General features: G+C 47.8%; 1 protein-coding gene across 1 annotated transcript in view; it reads left to right on the top strand.

The window, feature by feature from the left end:
• Positions 1–21,418, top strand: part of LOC144753943 (E3 ubiquitin-protein ligase TRIM39-like) — a 244,063-nt gene that overhangs the window by 146,334 nt on the left and 76,311 nt on the right. The window contains exon 7 of the mRNA XM_078641470.1: positions 6,404–6,968. Coding sequence (XP_078497596.1) covers positions 6,404–6,948 — 545 coding nt within the window. The 3' untranslated portion in view covers positions 6,949–6,968. The remainder of the gene's footprint in view (positions 1–6,403; positions 6,969–21,418) is intronic.

Consider the following 21,418-nt stretch of genomic DNA (forward strand, 5'->3'; position numbering starts at 1 on the left):
GCCGGGCTCGGCATCAGCTCTGCCCCTGCTCCCAGCCCGGGCTCCTGTGCATTGACAGTCATTGAGCAGTGGTGCTGTTCAGCACAGGCCGGGCTCGGCATCAGCTCTGCCCCTGCTCTCAGCCCGGGCTCCTGTGCATTGACGTCATTGAGCAGGGGTGCTGTTCAGCATACACCAGGGTCGGCATCGGCTCTTCCCCTGCTCCCAGCCCTGGCTCATGTGCATTGACTGTCATTGAGCAGGGGTGCTGTTCAGCATACACCAGGGTCGGCATCGGCTCTTCCCCTGCTCCCAGCCCTGGCTCATGTGCATTGACGGTCATTGAGCAGGGGTGCTGTTCAGCATACACCAGGGTCGGCATCCGCTCTGCCCCTGCTCCCAGCCCTGGCTTCTGTGCATTGACGGTCATTGAGCAGGGGTGCTGTTCAGCATACACCAGGGTCGGCATCCGCTCTGCCCCTGCTCCCAGCCCTGGCTCATGTGCATTGACGGTCATTGAGCAGTGGTGCTGTTCAGCATACACCAGGGTCGGCATCCGCTCTGCCCCTGCTCCCAGCCCTGGCTTCTGTGCATTGACGGTCATTGAGCAGGGGTGCTGTTCAGCATACACCAGGGTCGGCATCGGCTCTGCCCCTGCTCCCAGCCCTGGCTCATGTGCATTGACGGTCATTGAGCAGTGGTGCTGTTCAGCATACACCAGGGTCGGCATCCGCTCTGCCCCTGCTCCCAGCCCTGGCTTCTGTGCATTGACGGTCATTGAGCAGGGGTGCTGTTCAGCATACACCAGGGTCGGCATCGGCTCTGCCCCTGCTCCCAGCCCGGGCTCCTGTGCATTGACGGTCATTGAGCAGGGGTGCTGTTCAGCATACACCAGGGTCGGCATCGGCTCTTCCCCTGCTCCCAGCCCTGGCTCATGTGCATTGACGGTCATTGAGCAGTGGTGCTGTTCAGCATACACCAGGGTCGGCATCCGCTCTGCCCCTGCTCCCAGCCCTGGCTTCTGTGCATTGACGGTCATTGAGCAGGGGTGCTGTTCAGCATACACCAGGGTCGGCATCGGCTCTGCCCCTGCTCCCAGCCCGGGCTCCTGTGCATTGACGGTCATTGAGCAGTGGTGCTGTTCAGCATACACCAGGGTCGGCATCCGCTCTGCCCCTGCTCCCAGCCCTGGCTTCTGTGCATTGACGGTCATTGAGCAGGGGTGCTGTTCAGCATACACCAGGGTCGGCATCCGCTCTTCCCCTGCTCCCAGCCCTGGCTCATGTGCATTGACGGTCATTGAGCAGTGGTGCTGTTCAGCATACACCAGGGTCGGCATCCGCTCTGCCCCTGCTCCCAGCCCTGGCTTCTGTGCATTGACGGTCATTGAGCAGGGGTGCTGTTCAGCATACACCAGGGTCGGCATCGGCTCTGCCCCTGCTCCCAGCCCTGGCTCCTGTGCATTGACGGTCATTGAGCAGTGGTGCTGGTCAGCATACACCAGGCTCTGCGTCAGCCCTGCCCCTGCTCCCAGCCCGGGCTCCTGTGCATTGACGGTCATTGAGCAGTGGTGCTGGTCAGCATACACCAGGCTCTGCGTCAGCCCTGCCCCTGCTCCCAGCCCGGGCTCCTGTGCATTGACGGTCATTGAGCAGTGGTGCTGTTCAGCACAGGCCGGGCTTGGAAACAGCTCTGTCCATGGTTTGCAGTGTTGGGGTTGTCAGATCTCCCTCCAAGTCCCATGTCAGTAGGGCGCCCTGTTTGGAGTCCTGGATTTACCTTTACAAACTAGGTATGGCATTGTATGTTCATTTGTTTTTAGTGAAACCGCGTGACTAAAGCACCCAACAATTAGGTTCCACAAAAGGGAAGAACTGGAAACATGGGGCCCTGCTTTAAATGATCACTTTGTCAGCCTTATTGGGGGTGGGAGGGGATTGGATGGTGAGTTTTGAGGCCACTGGTTCTCCTGACCTGACCCACTATTCATGCTCTGGTTCAGTATTTCTGAATTAAACTAGTTCTGAAAGAACACAATGGGCAGAAAGTATTTCTGTTTGAAATAAGGATGTTTTGGAGGAACCAAGAAGTAATGCACCAGGTGCTTTGTTAGAAATCGTCAATTATTGGATGATTTTGTGAGGTCATACTTATGTTTTCCCCATTTATGGGGGGGTTTGGTTCCTAATAAAGAGGGGTCTTTTAGTGGGGAATGAGAAATATTACAACTCGAGCTACAGAATTATGCAGATAACTTCGTAAGTCACAATCATTCGTACGCTTGTAGGTGGCCGGCCTCATACCACAGGGCCTGTTCATGTCAGACACCAGGATCTCCAGCCTTGGCTTTAAACCAGTCAAAACCACTGAAAGTGATCAGGAACTTGCTTCTCCTGAGTCACAACTGAGTTTCTAGTCCACTGGTTGCTTTGGGTGATTTAATTGCACAAAAGTGTAATTTCTAAGGAATCTGATGACATTGGTTTATCGCATTACTCTACCACGCCACATTTAGTGACATATATGCATCAGGAAATACTATCTGAATACTCCACTGGATCCTGCAGCATGGAAGCTCTCTGCCATGTAGTGGTGCCATTTTCTACGCTCCCTTTGTAGGCACCAGTTCGATTTTTCACATACCCTGTGCCTCTATTGGGGTGACGATAGTGGCTGACACCTCCACATTGAAAATTGTTCCAGGCCCCCCGGCTCTTGGTCAGCCTCTAGCCATGAAGAAAACAACCCCCAATCACTGAACAGCCACACTCTCCACAGCCCTTAACCTCCCGTTCGGTAGACAGACACCCACACTCTGCGCAGCCACCCATTACACTGCACAACGTTCAACACTGGACCGGCCTCCACCTAGTTGAGAACTCCACTCCAATCACATGTAACCATCCTATTCTTTCTACACTTTCTGCACACCCCTTCACAGCCTTAGTCTGTACCTCCACTCTGATTATTTTGACCCACGGACAGAACTACACAAAAATACATGCAAATCATATAAACTTTATGCTTTTTTATGTCCTGTTACTCCAGGGCATATACTCAGTCCTGCACTTCACCAGACACCGCCTTCAGCGCAGCTTTGCTCTATTTGCACCATCTCCTAGCCCTGTGCAGTGCTGTGTGCTATGCTATGTTATTATAAGCTGGATATTTTTTAAAGTGCATTACCTCCCAGAGGCATCTAAGAGCTATTCAGTTCCGGCTGCAAGTGTCAAAGGTCTGCAAAAATGTACCAATACCTGAATAATCAGGTCTTCGCAGCTTTCCTGAAAGAAAGAAAACTAGATGCTGTATTTATGCAGAGAGGAAATATGTGCCATGCTTTGGATGCTTCAAGCACAATCCTCTTTCTACCTCATCGCACTTGTTCAAATCTTGGCAGTGATAATAATTTAGCATTTTCTGAGCAAAGATTTCTAGTAGGGAGATACTGTTTGAAACTCTGGTTCAAAAAATCAGAATCAAGATCATGACATGCCTAGTAGGCTAGACATAACACCTAAATAGTGATTCTTTGTTTAATAGAAATGCCGATTTTTAAATTCTTTGGGCACTGAGCATAATGTAGGAATTTTCAACAAAAGTCTAGCTACAGCGTTTTGCAGGACCTGAAGTTTATTTGTATTGTACTTGTGGGTAGCTAGAAGCAGACTGTTGCAATAGTCTATTTTAGACAGTATTAAGGAGGTAACTAATGTCTTTTGCAAATTAGCAGGTATAAAAGGCATAACTTTTATAATTATTCTAAGGGTGTTAAACGTGGATGAAGTAAGTTTATTTACATGATGTGTAGAGACGAGTTTATTGTCCATGATCACTCCCAAGCTGCGAGCCTTTTCCACTGGAGGGGGGTGGGGTAGGGCCCATGATAGCTGGCCAGGCTGATAGACTCCAAAAGGACGATTGTGGTCCAAAGAGTAGGACTTATGTTGCGTATCATACTCTTGCCACTCACCAGTACTAGTGCAGCCCTCAGTCTCTCACAGGCATCCTCCACTCACACACACCTCCACTCTCTGTGCAGCTCTGCCATCTGCACTCTCGGCAATCCACCACTCTGAACACATCCTCACTGCACCTTCCTGCATTCTCTGTAAAACCTACACTCTGCCCAGTCCTAAAACCTGTGCACATTTCCTTCAGAACACGAACCTCCTCTCTACACAGCCCTCCGTACTCTGCACAGTAATCCAATAATCAAACCTCTGAACACTTCTCCTTCAGTGCACAACTCCTTCCTCTCTACCCAGCCCTCAACACTCTGCAAAGTCCGGACACCTCTGCACACTTCCTTCAGTGCACAGAACCTTCCACTCTACACAGCCCTTAACACTCTGCAAGGTCCGGACACCTCTGCACACTTCCTTCAGTGCACAGAACCTTCCACTCTACACAGCCCTCAACACTCTGCAATGCCCGGACACCTCTGCACACTTCCTTCAGTGCACAGAACCTTCCACTCTACACAGCCCTCAACACTCTGCAAGGTCCGGACACCTCTGCACACTTCCTTCAGTGCACAGAACCTTCCACTCTACACAGCCCTCAACACTCTGCAAGGCCCGGACACCTCTGCACACTTCCTTCAGTGCACAGAACCTTCCACTCTACACAGCCCTCAACACTCTGCAAGGTCCGGACACCTCTGCACACTTCCTTCAGTGCACAGAACCTTCCACTCTACACAGCCCTCAACATTCTGCAAAGTCCTGACACCTCTGCACACTTCCTTCAGTGAACAGAACCTTCCACTCTACACAGCCCTCAACACTCTGCAAAGTCCTGACACCTCAGCACACTTCCTTCAGTGCACAGAACCTTCCACTCTACACAGCCCTCAACACTCTGCAAGGTCCGGACACCTCTGCACACTTCCTTCAGTGCACATAACCTTCCACTCTACACAGCCCTCAACACTCTGCAAAGTCCTGACACCTCTGCACACTTCATTCAGTGCACAGAACCTTCCACTCTACACAGCCCTCAACATTCTGCAAAGTCTTGACACCTCTGCACACTTCCTTCAGTGCACAGAACCTTCCTCTCTACCCAGCCCTCAACACTCTGCAAGGTCCGGACACCTCTGTACACTTCCTTCAGTGCACAGAACCTTCCACTCTACACAGCCCTCAACACTCTGCAAGGTCCGGACACCTCTGCACACTTCCTTCAGTGCACAGAACCTTCCACTCTACACAGCCCTCAACATTCTGCAAAGTCCTGACACCTCTGCACACTTCCTTCAGTGCACAGAACCTTCCACTCTACACAGCCCTCAACACTCTGCAAAGTCCTGACACCTCAGCACACTTCCTTCAGTGCACAGAACCTTCCACTCTACACAGCCCTCAACACTCTGCAAAGTCCTGACACCTCAGCACACTTCCTTCAGTGCACAGAACCTTCGACTCTACACAGCCCTCAACATTCTGCAAAGTCTTGACACCTCTGCACACTTCCTTCAGTGCACAGAACCTTCCTCTCTACCCAGCCCTCAACACTCTGCAAAGTCCTGACACCTCTGCACACTTCCTTCAGTGCACATCCTCCTCGCTCTGCACAGCCTTCCACTTTATGCAGTCTTGTCTTCTTTAATGTTTGGGCTTCTTTTTAACAGACACCGCATATCTAGATAATTCAGTGACTGTTAATGTGCAACGTCTGTTTAAACTGATGTAATTGTGTAATTTGTTTCTGTTCTTTGTATATCCCAGTAACTGTTTTTTAGTAAACTGCTTGAATGCAGTAGTAACTGTTAATATGTCAACCACTCGGGTACAATTTTAGGGCTTGTTAGCACTATATAAAAATGTAGAATAAATACAAAGCTCTCAAACCTCTTCACACTTCTTCAATGCACAAACCTCCACACTCAGCACTTCATATATATAATACAAAATACCAATTCCTAACAAATCATACATCAATCTTAAAAACAATTCCTTCCATACCAAGTCTAAAAATCATCTATAAGTTACATTGGCCTTTGCCCACTTAAAATTCTAAACATATAATCATAGCTATAAATACAGAAGGGTAAATACCTCCGATCTGGGTCCGCCATACAATCCTGTTTCCGCTCACCTAATCTAATAACGATTAATTAATATTACAAGTAAAAAAAAACAGGGGTTATGAATAGATGCATCATTCTTTCTGGCATAAAAAGCACTCCATAGGAATGACGACATTCTTACACAGATGTCTAACGTTGATAATAGTCGGAACATGTTTACTGACATTACTTGCATTTCACATTCTGATCCAAAGTTTTCCCCGCAATGTTAGAATCTAGAACCAGACACCCAGAACCGATTATTAAAAACCCCGGCAGTGCAGAGCCACAGAGAGACATTACTACTGTGATTGGTTGATGAAATCTAACCTCTGCTTCTCTGTTTTGCAGCTGCGGTGACCCTGGATCCGGACACTGCTCATCGGAGCCTCCTCCTGTCCGAGGACGGAAGGAGCGTGAGGCTGGGAGACGAAGAGCAGGATCTGCCTGACACGCCCCAGAGATACAATCCTGTCTTCAATGTCCTGGGGAGGGAGAGGCTGAGCTCCGAGAGGCATTACTGGGAGGTGGAGGTGGGGGACAAGACGGACTGGACCCTGGGGGTGTGTGACGAGGCTGTGAGCAGGAAGGGGAAGATCACACTAACACCTGAGAATGGATATTGGACAGTGTGGCTCAGAGATGGAGAATACAGAGCTCTCACCTCCCCTCCCACCCTCCTGACCCCCCGTGTACCCCCCAGGGCTGTGGGTCTCTTCCTGGACTATGGGGCGGGCAGGCTCTCAGTGTACAATGTGGATGATCGGTCTCTGCTCTTCACCTTCTCCGGGGCCTCCTTCCCAGTCACCCTGCGGCCCTTTTTCTATCCAGGACTCAACAAGGGAGGGAGGAATCCGGGGGCGCTGCGGATCCGGCAGGTGACAGGACGAGAGTGAAGAGATTGTCTGCAGTGGAGGTGAGAGAGCGCTGTAACCAGGGAAAGGAGCTGTGTGTAATGTAACTTATTGTCTCTAACTCCAGGGAAAGTTACTGTGTGATTTATCATACAGGTGAGTAGTAATATCACAGAGGATGTGGTGCTACACCCACAAATATCGACTGGAAAACCAGGAGGGGCTCCTCCGCTAATGCGGAGGAGTTTCGCCTCACTGCTCTTTGAGCAAGAAAAATAAAAAGTTGTTTGAAAAAGTTTTATATAGCACTGGCTAGACCCGGAGGTATCAGAGCACTTTACATGAGGACGAGCATTGTTTCAGAGCATAGTTACCATTTACAAGTTGCTGGAGCGTAGTTACATGTGTTAAAAATATTTACGTAATGGAAAAAGCAGGCAAGGGGAGAGAGGATAGGAGCAGGGGAGGTAGACAAAGAGGGAAAGAGGTGGGGGGTGAAGGAAATGCAACCGGGAGACAAGAAAAAACAGTGTCCAACCTCCAAAGTGCTGTGATCCCAGTGGAAATGGTGTAATTCCCACAATTCCGCTGTGTGTGCCCCCCTTTACGCTGTGGACTCTCTCAAGTGGATCTCTGAGACTCCAGGGAATAAATGCTGGATCCCTCCCCAACAAGGGGAGAAAGGAGTGCTATGGTAAAGGGCACACACCATGGTGGTAACTGTAGGGATAATGGTGCATTGGATGGTGAAACAGTTTTAGAATGGAGGGGACAGTTCTAAAGTATGCAGAGTTGTGGGGCAACCCCTCGTTCCTGCCATCAGCCCTCTTGGCAGAAGTGAATGTGAAATGAGGAGTCCGTGGATAGTCGCCATCTTAAGGTCATGCAAGTCAGAAATAGTGGATTAAGGCATTGGGCGTCTTTTTGGTGGACATTTTTAAGTCAACCTGTTAACTAGTAAAACTAATGAATCATAAGAAATAAGAAAATACCTGAAGGGTTCCGGAAAATCAACAACCCCCAGTGTAGACAGGATTCACATAGGTAGGTACTGCCCCCCACCTCGTACTTAGGCCTCACCGCTGCTGTAATCATAGTCTTGACAGCAGACAGCATGCAGTAGTCCAGTGCCTGAATAGCTGAGATGACTCTTCGCTCTCCTCAGGGTAAAGCTGCCCACCGATCGTCAGGGTCTGTGCACTTCACTCCCAGATCCGTGGCTGGAGTCACCAATAGTTCCTGTACTCTAGAGGGATGCATCAAAGTGGTGGAGAGATGTTTGGCAGACTTTTGCATTATCTGGTATGAAGTGCGTTGCTGCTGTGTGTAAAATCACAAATGATGTGCAATGTCAGGCTTCCACTATGCGAGCGCCATCTTATTTGTAGGGAGAAGAGAGTCAGTGATGATGAGGTCAGTTGCGATCAATATAGAACCCAAACAACAAATGGGCTGCTGGCAAGCAATGAGTTATGAATTTGGCACAAGAGAGGCACAGCGTTACCTCACCTAGATGTGTGCACAATTAAAAGAGAACTGGTATTGTGCGAGCGCTGCTAGTGCGGTCGCCATTTTAGGGTCAGGCAGCGCTTGAGGGATTGATCGCACCACAGATCATATTGGGCTATTAAGTTAGGAAATAAATGGGTACCTGGAATGGAAAATGGCCTGAGCATCTTTGAGGGGCCATCCTTAAGGGGAGCCGTCGCTCAGGGTAACAAACAATTGCGGTGAGTTTTGTGAGGACGGGCATCGTGGGACACTGAGGCCACCAATGCAAAGTCAGGCAGGTACAGGCGGTATCACGCGAGCTATCACTGTGAAGGGCGAATACACTGCTGATACAGCTACGACCTGAGGGTACCTTGAGCTGAGGGGCACAACGGTCTCCATCCACAGGAATCGGCCGCTCGGCGTAGAAAGCAGATGAACCTCCATATGCTGCGATCGGGAGCGTCGGCCATTTTGGAGCCGCTGCCATGGTTCCAACATGGTCAAATGTTCAACTCGAAACTCCGCCGCAACTAGTGTGAGCCATTTGCTTAGGCATCTCCTCTCACGGGCCTTCACGGAGTCGGAACTCCGGCCCTGAGAGCCGCCCAATCCACTCACAACAGGGTCCGGGCAGTTCAGCCTCCGCCCCCGTCGTTGCCCCGGGAAGCAGCCGGAAGAGGCTCCACCGAGGAGAGGGCCCAATGTTCAGCCGACCAAGGAGGGGGTCTGCCGTTACACCAGGGCGCAATTTGATGCACCGCAGAGGTAAGCAGGGTTTCAGGACCCAGGACGGCATCGATGGGAACAGGCCAGGGTGGGATTCTCGACACAGTTGATCCTGAAGCACCGGCGCTCCCGCTCAGGGCTCTGTCCCGGAGGTCAACTTGGCATTGAAAAAACACAGGTGATAACACAGTTATAATCATTTTATTTTTTGTAGGTTCAGGCTGTATTAGGGTGAGGCGGGGCTGGAGGCACAGTGGGAGGAGTGTTTTGTACACACTAGTCTGGGACCGGCCAAACAGTCATGCCCACTTAGCATGTTCCTCACTAGGTTGCATTACACAGCACTGGTGAGGAACATGCCCAGGGCCTCAGTCCCCATCTGAGCCTTAGGGGAGCCATTCACAACGCTACATTGCAGGTTTGTGATTGGCAATGGGGAGTTTGGGTGCTTCCTGGTTCCCGGACTCAGGCGAGACGGTCGGCGGAAGAAGTAAATGGTGTTTTTTTATGCCCCCCTGCTACCCCACCTTTCACCCGCTCCTCCACTGCCAGCCGCTACTGTTGGAAACCAGGTTCAAGTTCTGGCGTCGGCTCAAGATCCTGTGATTCTGTAAAAATCACTTCATCTCCCAGTGTTTAACTAAAATCTGATCTTGTGTAACGTAACCAGTGACATGTAAAGCGCTCCAGTGCCTTTGGGCCAAGTTTGTGGGATATAAAACTGCAAATACAATCTCAGTTTGTGTACACTGCAAGGAGCAGATGAGAAGGGGAAAAACACTCCTGCTTCTGGAGCACAGAGACTGAGTTCTGGTGCCCATAGGTCTTCTTCCCTCATAAACTCTGAGGGAAGGATTGAGTCAGTCTTGAAATCTGCCTCGCGGGACTGATGCAAAGCGACTGGCACTGTGACTTAATGTTACTTATTTAGGAAGAAGGGGTGAAGAGCAAGCAAGCGCGTGAATGACAGAAACACGAACGTAGCTTCTAAATGTCTTGTGTAACATTTCTGGGAAGTCTTGGGTTTTCATTAGAACCTAACAGAAAACTGCACTATGGGAAATGGGAGGCACTATGGGAAATTCGAGGCATATGAGCTGCACATAGTACACTTTGCATAGATTGCCATCTGGTGTTGGGCTCGGATGCTTGCACCTTGTTGTTGTCTTGGAAGAAGTCTTTTGTGGTCACGAGATAGGTGACTCCTCCCTTGGACGATAGTGCGCGTGGGCATCGACTACATCTAGTTTTTTTTCTACCATCGGATTTGAATGTAACTTCTGAGCTCCGGTTCGGCACATCTTCTCCAAACCTTTTCGACGCGCAAAACCATCTTAGACTCAACAGTATTGTTTTAGATCGCGTGATCTTCGACGCGGTCTGCGACGCAGGCCGCTGGGCCTATCAACATCGTTCGGGCCTACGGATCATGGAAAGGACACCATTTAAAAAATGCCACCAGTGTGGAGAAAAATTCCCACACTGTGACCACCACAAGGTCTGTAACCTGTGTCTCTCACCTGAGCACGGTGAGAAGAATTGCCAGGCCTGCGCCTCCTTTATATCTAAAAAGACCATTCGTGATCGCCGGGCCCGACGACACATCATGACGCAACGAGCATCTCCGGCACCGGTGGACATTTCGATGAAGGCCCGATGTTCCGGAAGAGGACTCTGAGGATCTGCACATTGTGTCCGAAGCAGATGACTCAGACCACCCCATCACTCCAGGTCAACAAGTGAGTACAACTGCCCAGCCCCAATCCCACCACCAAAAAAGAAGGCCCTGGTCAAAACTTCGCCTGCTGGCCCCAGTCACAACCAAAAACAAGCTTCAGAGCCTACCCTCGGGCTCGGCTCTGAAGACAAAAGACAAGCCTTCTGGTAGCTCGGGACCGAGCAAACCGCATTTCACTGTCCCACAGGTGCCTTCGGCACTGAAGCACGGAGTGCAACCTACTCCCAAAAAGACCTCGGCACCGACAACCCCCGTGCAGAAGGAAAAGGCATCGGATCCGAAACAGGAACATTCGGAACTGAAAAAGATTTCCGCCTCCACATCGAAGCCAAAGGACCCGAAAACACCCTCCAAGGCTCTGGAGCAGAAATCCAAACCTCGATCGGACCCGGAAAAATCGGTGCCGAAAGTACCTACAGAAGAGGAAGAACTTTTTCAACCGGATCCTATCGATCCAAAACATAAAAATACTCCACATAGACCCTAAAACAGGACATGTCTACTGTTCCACACAACAAAAGGAAATTGGACACCCCAGGCATTCCTGAAGTGCCTGTAAAGAAGAAGGACTGTGCTACTTCACCTTTGCAACCCTCTTCTCCTGTTCTTCCTTCTAAGCCTGTCTCTCCTCTACACTCTCCTATACTTCCACTAAACTCGCCACTTCCACCTGGTGATGATGATTTAGGGGAGGGGGGACACAACACTGACCCTTTTGATGACCCTGATAATGACACAGACGTACCACAGGATGATTGGGACGATTATGATGACCCAGTAGATCCTCCAGAACTCCCTAATCCTCATGCATATCCAACAAAGCTGTCTCCTCCAGATGACCAATATTGGTTTTAACCAGCTTGTAAATAGGGCATCTCAATACCATGGTGTTCCAATGCATTCAGAACCTGCAGAGGAGGATTTTCTACAAGATACATTTGAACAGTCACTAAAGACTGTACAAACACTGCCAATGTTAAAAGGTGCCATTAAACATGCCCCTGACATATTCAAGCACCCTGTTAGGACTAGAATCCTAAATTCCAGGATTGACAAAAAATATAAGCCCGCTCCCAGTGATCCCGCCTACATCAAAGGTCAGCTCCCTTTAGATTCCCTAGTGGTAACTAACGCTAGAAAACGTGCCAACTCTCAAACCTCCGGTGGCTTGCCACCTCCAGACAAGGAGTCTAAATTATTAGATGCTTCTGGCAAACGAATAGCTGCCCAAGCTGCTAATAACTGGTGAATAGCCAACACCCAAGCAATACTTGCTAGGTATGATAGGGTTCACTATGACCAACTAGAAACCCTATTGCAACATTTACCTGTTCAATATAAGACCAAGGCTGATTTAATTCAGGAGGGGAAGTTAATAACTAATGCATCAATCAAATGCTCCCTTGATGCAGCAGATACCGCCTCTAGGGCCATTACTACTAGCGTGTTACTCAGAAGACATGCCTAGTTGCGCATCTCTGGCTTCAAGCAGGAGGTACAAACAACTATCCTCAATCAGCCGTAAAATCAGCAACATCTTTTTTGGCCGGCTGTAGACACCGCTCTTGAGAAAATGAAAAAGGACACAGAGACTGCTAAATCCATGGGAGCATTGCAGTCTCCATCCCCATGTGGTTCCTTTCAACGCTCCTTCTATAGGGGAGCATCCAAAAATATCAATACAGACACTGCTTCATGCAAAAACACCACACAAACATCCCCCCAATAGGTGATATTTCAGAGGTGGACACAGGGGAAACAGCAACAAGGGAAGAGGCAGAGGTAATAACAACACTCGCACCTCCTCCAGTAATAGGCAGTGACTTCCCTCCACTCCCTCCAGACAATTCCACTCCGGTCGGGGGGAGACTGTCACAGTTCCTACCTGTCTGAAATTCCATCACTACAGACAGGTGGACAAATTATCCAGTATGGTTACTGCCTGGAACTTACTGCTACTCCACCCAACATACCACCCAAACATCGCTCAATGTCCGAGGAACATCTAACACTCCTCAAACAAGAAGTTCTTTCACTGCTACAAAAACATGCAAAAGAACCAGTTCCCATACAACATCAGTGAACAGGTTCACTCCCTGTACGTCCTAATCCCAAAAGAAGACGAGACCCTAAGGCCAGTATTGCACCTCAGACCTCTCAATTTATACATACAATCAGATAATTTTCATATGATCACTCTTCAGCAGGTTCTTCCCCTGCTTCAACAAGGTGACTTCCTTGCCACACTAGATCTCAAGGACGCCTACTTCCACATTCCCATACACCCTGCTCACATAAAATACCTCAGGTTCACAGTGGATGACCAGCACAATCAGTTTCAAGGTCCTTTCATTTGGGGTGACCACAGCACCCAGGGTGTTCACAAAGCACCTTGCAGTAGTAGCAGCACACTTGAGAAGACAACAAATTCATGTATTTCTATACCTGGACGATTGGCTCATAAAAGCCAACTCATACAACCAGTGTGTTCACCACACTTATCAAACAATTCAACTGTTACACAACTTGGGGTTCACACTGAACTACACCAAGTCACACCTTCAACCCTCCCACATACATCAGTATCTAGGAGCCACAATAGACTCATGCAAAGCTCTAGTGTTGCAAATCACGATGAAACAGGAAGATGGTAGTAACAGGTTTATTATAAGGAGACAGCTTAAACAACCACCAAGGACAGGGATCCAGCCAGGATAGCCAGCATGCAAACCCTCATCAACAGGTTTCAGCCCCAATACTCTCTCCCAGCACAAGTGTTTATGTAGCTCATAGGAATCGTGGCCTCTTGCATTTTCATCGTACCTCACGCAAAACTTCAGATGCGCCCTTTACAAGAATGTTTGGCACATCAGTGGAACCACGCTCAAGGACAACTTACAGATCTAGTGTTGGTGGACAGCCGCACACATCGTTCTCTGCAGTGGTGGAACACACAAAACCTGTCCAAAGGGCTGGAGTTCCTAGAGCCGGTTCCACAGATAGTGCTAACAGACGCATCACTCACCGGCTGGGGAGCCCATCTCCTAAACCATATAACTCAGGGCAGGTAGATCACCCAACAAAAACTGCTCCACATATCACCTAGAACTACTAGCAATATTTCTAGCCTTAAAGGCATTCCAGGTACATCTTCTCAACAAGACTGTCTTAGTCCGGACGGACAGTATGACAGCAATGTATTACATACAGAAGCAAGACGGAACACATTCTCTGCCGCTCTCTCGCCTAGCACTAAGCATATGGAAATGGGCCATTCCACAAAACATATATCTTCTGGCGGAACATCTCCCAGGAGTAAGAAATCAGATAGTGGATCTGTTAAGTCGACAGACTCAACAAATACACGAATAAGAACTTCATCTACAAGTTCCTCAACCTTTCTGCCAAATGTGGGGCCAACCAGGCATAGATCTGTTCGCCACACACAAAAAACGCAAAATGCCCAACCTTCGCCGCAAGGTTCCCACACCCGCTTTTGAAGGGCAATGCGATATGGATGAGCTGGTCAGGCAGATTTGTGTATGCTTTTCCGCCACTCCCACTCATTCCATTAGTAGTACGCAATCTCAAACAAAAGTCTCTCAAAATAATCCTAGTTGCTCCCACATGGGCACGGCAACCATGATTCACAACACTACTTGAACTATCACTAGTCCCTCATCAAAAATTACGGCTCTCCCCAAAGCTGCTGACGCAGAACCATGGAGAACTAAGGCACCCAGATCCAGCACAACTGAATCTAGCAATCTGGCTCCTGAAGTCTTAGAGTTTGGTTACCTGAACGTCCCACCGGACTGTAAGAATATTATTAAAGAAGCCAGATGCCCCACTACTAGAGCTTGCAGCCAAATGGAAAAGATTAGTTATTTACTGCAAAAACAACAAAATGGACCCATTAGAGGCTTCAATACAAAACATTATTTGCTATGTGCTCCATCTACAAAGACGCAATCTTGCATACTCATCAATTACATTATATCTGGCTGCCCTTGCCGCCTACTTACAAAACAGACAACATTTGTCATTGTTTCGAGTACCTGCTATCAAAGCCTTCATGGAAGGCCTTAAAAGGATAGTTCCACCCAGACTGCCACAATCTCCGATGTGGAACCTGAACATTGTTCTTACTAGACTCATGGGTCCCCCCATTTGAGCCTTTACATAAATGCAGGAATTACAGTTCCTTACATGGAAGGTAGCATTCCTTGTCGCAATCACATCTCTTAGGAGAGTAAGTGAGATCCAGGCTTTAACGATACAAGAACCATTTTTACAAATACATCCAAACAAAGTGGTTCTTAGAACAATTCCAAAATTTCTTCAAAATGTAATTTCTGCTTTCCATCTCAATCAATCAATAAATAGAGTTACCAGTGTTTTTCCAAAACTCTGATTCCGTAGCAGAAAGAGCTCTTCACACGCTCGATGTCAAAAGAGCTTTACTTTATTACATAGACAGAACTAAACCCTTTAGGAAACAAAACAACTGTTTGTATCTTTTTCTCCACCTCATAAAGCCAACCCCATCTCCATAACAGGAATTGCGAGGTGGATAGGCAAATGTTCTACTAAAAAGCAAAACACACTTTAACCATTCCCCCTAGAGCACATTCAACACGCAAACTAGGGGCTTCCATGGCATTCTTAGGGAACATTCCCCTAGAAGACATTTGTAAGGCAACAACTTGGTCTACTACACACACCTTTGCTAAACACTATTGTGTTGACGTGCAGGCCAAGCAACAAGCTTCTGTGTGCCAAGCTGTTCTTAAACCACTTTTTCAAACTACTGCAACAAATACAGGTAACCACCGCTAGGGGAGATACTGCTGTACAGTGTATGCAAAGTGTACTATCTGCAGCTCATATGCCTCGAACGGAAAATGCTACTTACCAGTTTGCATCTGTTCTTGGCATGTAGAGCGGCAGAATAGTACACGCCCACCCGCCTCCCCGGACCTGTATTTGTTTCAGTTGTTATCCTACTTAGATACACTTACATGGACATCTATTCTATTTCTTGCAAACTCCATCTTTCCCTTCATGGCGAAAAACAATCTGAAGATGGAGTCGATGGCCAAGCGCACTATCGTCCAAGGGAGGAGTCACCTATCTCCTGACCACAAACGACTTCTTCCAAGACAACAACAAGGTGCAAGCATCCGAGCCCAACACCAGATGGCGATCTATGCAAAGTGTACTACTCTGCAGCTCTACATGCCAAGAACAGATGCATACTGGTAAGTAGCATTGTCCTTTTCTTCTACAGGCTCAAAGAGAAGGCTATGGGAAGTGGCATTGGCTGAAGGTGTCACCTATCACACGTATCACTTAGCAGCTATGATAAAACAAGCATAGGCAAAGCCAATAGGTCCTGCATTGATGAACTGGTGCGTTTTTATTTTTTTTGTTATTTTTTTTTACAAGCATATGCAACATAAAGAAGAAGAAAAAAAGAAAACATGCAGCTGCCTAAACCCGACACCCTAATGATAGCAATAAAAGTTTAAATCTACAAGAAACAAATAACCACAATTGCATAGTGTGAATGCTTCATTTCAGGCAGTTGTACAAGTATACCTAGTGTAATTTCAGTGAATATCACTGGAAACAATTATTCTTTAGGTGCAAGGAAAAGGTGCTATTGACTTTTATTCACTTTGAGAGGAATACATTGTTTAAATACACAAAAATGATTTAGAAATAAAGAATACGGAATTTAAAGAAATAGCCCTTGGTAGGGTATTTACTTGTATATTGCTTGATTACAGGAGGCTGGCAAGACTGCTAAGGCTATCTCTGTCCCAGACTTAAAATGATGGATGAAGGCCAGTTAAGAGGTGACTACAGAAACAATAGAGAACAACCATTGAGAAAGCCAGTCCATACAATGTTGCCTGCCAGCCTTTTGGCTTTGTGAATGTTTGTTTTGTAATGCTTATTGTAAAAATGATATTCTTGGGGGACCTGCTGTTCCTTGGTCATTAACAAAACATTGGCTAAAATTTTAATATTTTTTGGTCTCAAAATGCACACAATGCCATAGCAATGCCCAGCTCAAAAGGCAGCTACTGTGTGAGACTGATATAGACAAAGACATTAGTCGACTATCAAAATATTTATGAACAGTGGAGTAGGTGCTGCAAGCACAGTACAGAGCTGCAAGAAGGAAAAGTAGCTGTTGTTGAGAAGCCTTTTTTAGGCACAACGGAGAACCTGTTGAGACTAAAATTTAAAAAAAAACTCCTATAGACCCAGTAGCAGTAACCCTCGTGCCATTGTATGTCAGATCAAAAGAGAGACAAATAGAACACTGAGATTTGGGTCTGATAGAGACCAGCCTTTCAATCACACACATTTTTCGTGCAGTAATGTGAATTCTTATTGTAGGACAAATCTTATCAGGGGATTAAGATTTCCACAAATGTCACTTAGATGTGTCAAGTGACCTCACGTGTAATCTAAGACATTCTATAAAAAAAGGCTAGCTTAGCGACTCAGTGACTTCCTTTGATGGTATTAGGGGCGGTTTGAAGCTTCTGGACCTGTTTATTGTGATCACATATTGGTTGATTCAGTTACTGATTTTCTTGCCAACAGATGGTATAGCATTGGAAGGGGATTCAAACTGCCAACAGCCCTTCAGCCCAATGTCATGTAATGTAAGGTGGATTTGTAGAGCGCTGCTTGTCACCCGTGAGGGTATCCAGGTGCCAAGACTGGTCCTAGAAAGCGCCAGCTGTACCCCTAAGGATTTTTCTGTTAAATAGCAAATGTATATTGCACTCTATGAATACGTACTCCTGTCATATTAATGTAAAATGTAATATGTGAATTGAAACAAAACATTTAAAAATCTCAGTAAATAGATTTTGTTTTGAACAATTAAGCTTATGGACAGCCAGAAATTCTGTGCACTTGAGTCGGCTATTTTAACATCAGACTCAGTTTTTTCTCTCAAACAACAAACAAACTTATATTCTTAATGAGGGAATGTTTAAAGTGAAGAAATCTTCACGCATCCTTTCAATCACTGTTCTTTCAACCAACCTCAAACATTGCCTTCACTTTTCCTATCCTCTAGTGCCTCCCTTTGACTGCCAAGCCTGCCACCCTCCGAGTGACAATGTAAAACGTGACCCCTAGCCTGCCACTGCAAGCTGAAACGAGCATTTACAATGCAACGGTTTCGCCTTTGTAAAAGTTTGAGCTATTGGCATTGTAAATGACAAATTTTGTATTTATGTGTTGGTTTTGAAAGCAGATAAATAAATGGCATTGTCATTTACAATGCCAATAGTTAATCTCACAAATGTGAGACCTATTGCAGCTGCATCAGACCCCACTACACATCTATCCAGCACTACAACACACGTGCAGCTGTGTCACCATTAAAGTGTTACAAAGCACCATAGACAACTGCACCAGCCATCGCACCCTGAAGGAGCCCCAGTCAGCACCCCCCAGCTATGCACCAGTGTTCTTCCACTGCACGACACCCCATCTGTGCACTAGTGCACCAGCCATCGCACCCTGCAGGAGCCCCAGGCAGCACCCCCACCAGCTGCACCAGTGTTCTTTATATGCACGACACCCCATCTGTGCACTAGTGCACCAGCCTTCGCACCCTGCAGGAGCCCCAGCACCCCCAACAGCTGCACCAGTGTTCTTTAACTGCACTACACCCCATCTGTGCACCACTGTTCACGCGGAGTGCACCAGCTCTCCACAGCTGCACCAGTATTAATAAGCAACAGGCGCCAGTCTCCTCCAAGGGCTGCACCTCTGCACTCGAGCCGACAATGGCTGCCTCTCCCGAGCTGCACGCGCTCACACACTGCTGCTCTGGTGCAACCAGCGTTGCACCAGTGACCCCAAAGCACTACATCAATACATCTTCAAATCTTTCTTTTCCACTATTCGCATCAGCAACCCCACTGCCTGCACCAGTCTCCTCCAAGGGCTGCACAAGCGATTCCCTAAAATGCACCTGCCTCTCCCGAGATGCACAAACATTGCTGCTCTAGTGCACCCCGGGTTGCATGAGCGCACCATAACTGCCCCGGTGATCACTCAAATGCAAACAAAATGTGAGAGGTAGCAAACAGTGTGTTACAAGAGAAAAGTGACGTGTGCAAGTTACAAAAGGGTACCATACACAGGTACAAGGATAATACTGCAATAAATGGTAAACACTCAAGCTACCAGAACACACTGGGAAGGCACTTCCATAGTCATGGAGAATAGTTTTCAGTGATGGGAGGGCTTGCTGCTCGCAGTGAGTTTAGGGCAGCCAACGAACAATTTGCAGGCAGATTCTCTGTGGAAACTCTACAAAGCGACTGAGAATGGAAGCCGCACCTGCCTTTTTTTGTGAAAGCTACGCATTTCACTCTGAGGCGCATCAGAAAATGCTCCCATATTCTCTATAAGAGAAGCTCAAGTGCACTCCTCTGAAGCAGGTGCACGCAGAGCAGCTGCATAAGCGGATGTGAGGCTGATCCCGGGGCTCCTTAATGCTACAGTGATGCGTCCTTCATGTGCCAACTCCGAGTACAGTGCTTCAAGAACTTATTTTTATGCGCAGACTCCACACAAGTGGGTTTCATAGCGCTGTATAGTGGATATATAAAACAAGCGGCAGAAAGTCAACCATGTACTAATTGTGGTAACGGAAAACTTTTCTTTGCAAAAAGCATGTTAGTAGCGATATTTACAGAGGCATGGGAGCTTGTACTATCAAGTAATGTTTACACAAATGAAGATACATGCCACCACCAATATGGTTACTGTTCAGCATCGACACATATATTTCAATCACTGACCGACATGTTAAAGACTCCTTCCTCAGCGAAAATGTCATTTTTTTTTTTTTATTTTTTTTTTTATATTCGTGATTATTACTCAGGACAGGGCCCCAGCATATTATTTTATCATTAGTATTATCCACACAGGGCAGCTTCAATCAGAGATTGTTTTTTATAGAATAACTGCGCATGCGTATCACCTGTACCAGCGACGAGTCACCAGAGGTCACTGACGCACGGGCCCGGGGTGAGCAGCTCTCATTTTCCCATCCTTGAAATCGCTAGGAGGCTGCGATGTCGCTAGTTTGCTACACTGAATCAAGGCGCAGAGAGGGTGTCCTTTTCCCAACATCGCAGAAGCTGAACAAGTGTGTTAGGAGAAGGGCCAACTTCCACGGGAGCGAAGACAAATCCCCACACCTCCAAGACACAGCAGCAGGAATGCGCTAACAAGGTAGACCACACTCCTATCTGCTGTATCCTAAAAGTATGAGGGAATTTACCCAAGGAGTGTCCACCACTCTCCTCATACGTGGGGTAACAGAATAGTAGAAAAGGCGTCTCCGGGGGGGGTGGTCCAGGCTAGGAAACAAAGATCAAGTTAGGAATAGACACAATCCCTATGCTTACATGAAACACCATAAAACATTGACAAGTGTGATCACTCATGGATCTTACCCCAAGTGTAGATCGGGCCGGCGTCAACGATGAGTCCAGGCAATCAGGGAGGGGTCCAAACAGGACTCACGAAGGACTCAACACACCTCTGACGCAAAGCAAATGGTAAGGGTAGGTGAGGTGAACTGGCCGGCTGACTAAAGAGGACCAGGCCAGCGGAGCAGTAACACCAAAACACCAGACAAAACACACACAAAACAGAAAAGGAGTGAGGGGCACCGACCGGCTGCACAGGGGGCGAATACAGCAGAGCAGCACCCACTCAGGAGGTGAGACACCCGGCCCCTAGGAGGATAGGGCGGAGCGCTCACTCTCAAGAGGAAAAAACCACTAAAGCAAAGGGGCAAACCAAAGAGGTAACAGTGGTAGCAAAACCAGTATAAAGCAGAGAGTGAACCGATTACGCCCGCAAAATGTGTGAGGAATAGCAGGGCGTCGCGTTCACGGAAAACGAAGCGGCAAAGAATACCGCTTTCACAACCAGACACCACACGCACACTCACAGGGCAGAAAGGCGAGTAGCAGGGGGGCAGGAGAATCAGGTATCAGGCGACTAGAAGACAGAGCCCAGCAGAGCTCTAGACGGCAGCAAAGCAACTCGAACAGGAACCAGGAAGTGGGAAGGGGGCGTGGTCACAGCAAGTAAGCCAAGCAATGATGGGAGGGCCCAGCTCCTCCTTATCCCACTTAGGGAGCGTCAGGAAAGTACGGATTTTGACGCTAAGGGTTCAACTGAAAATGCACGAACCAGAATGAAGCACACTTGCCAATGTTAATTCGTAACAGTACCCCTCCTTAAAGATCTATTCACAGGACCTGGCTTTGTGGGGTGCAATCTGTGGAACTGTCGGATCAACCGCACTGCATGTATGTTTTCAGCAGGTTCCCAAGACCTTTCTTCCGGGGGATATCCCACCCAATCAATGAAGTACTGGAGTTTGCCTCGGATTCGTCTGGAATTCAATATTTTGCTGACTTCATATTCTGTTTCTCCGTCTATCTGTACTGGAGGGGGAGGGATTTCAGGGACAAGGGAAGGTATGTATTT

This window comes from Lissotriton helveticus, chromosome 5_1, assembly GCF_964261635.1.
Source record: "Lissotriton helveticus chromosome 5_1, aLisHel1.1, whole genome shotgun sequence".
NCBI classification, from domain to species: domain Eukaryota; kingdom Metazoa; phylum Chordata; class Amphibia; order Caudata; family Salamandridae; genus Lissotriton; species Lissotriton helveticus.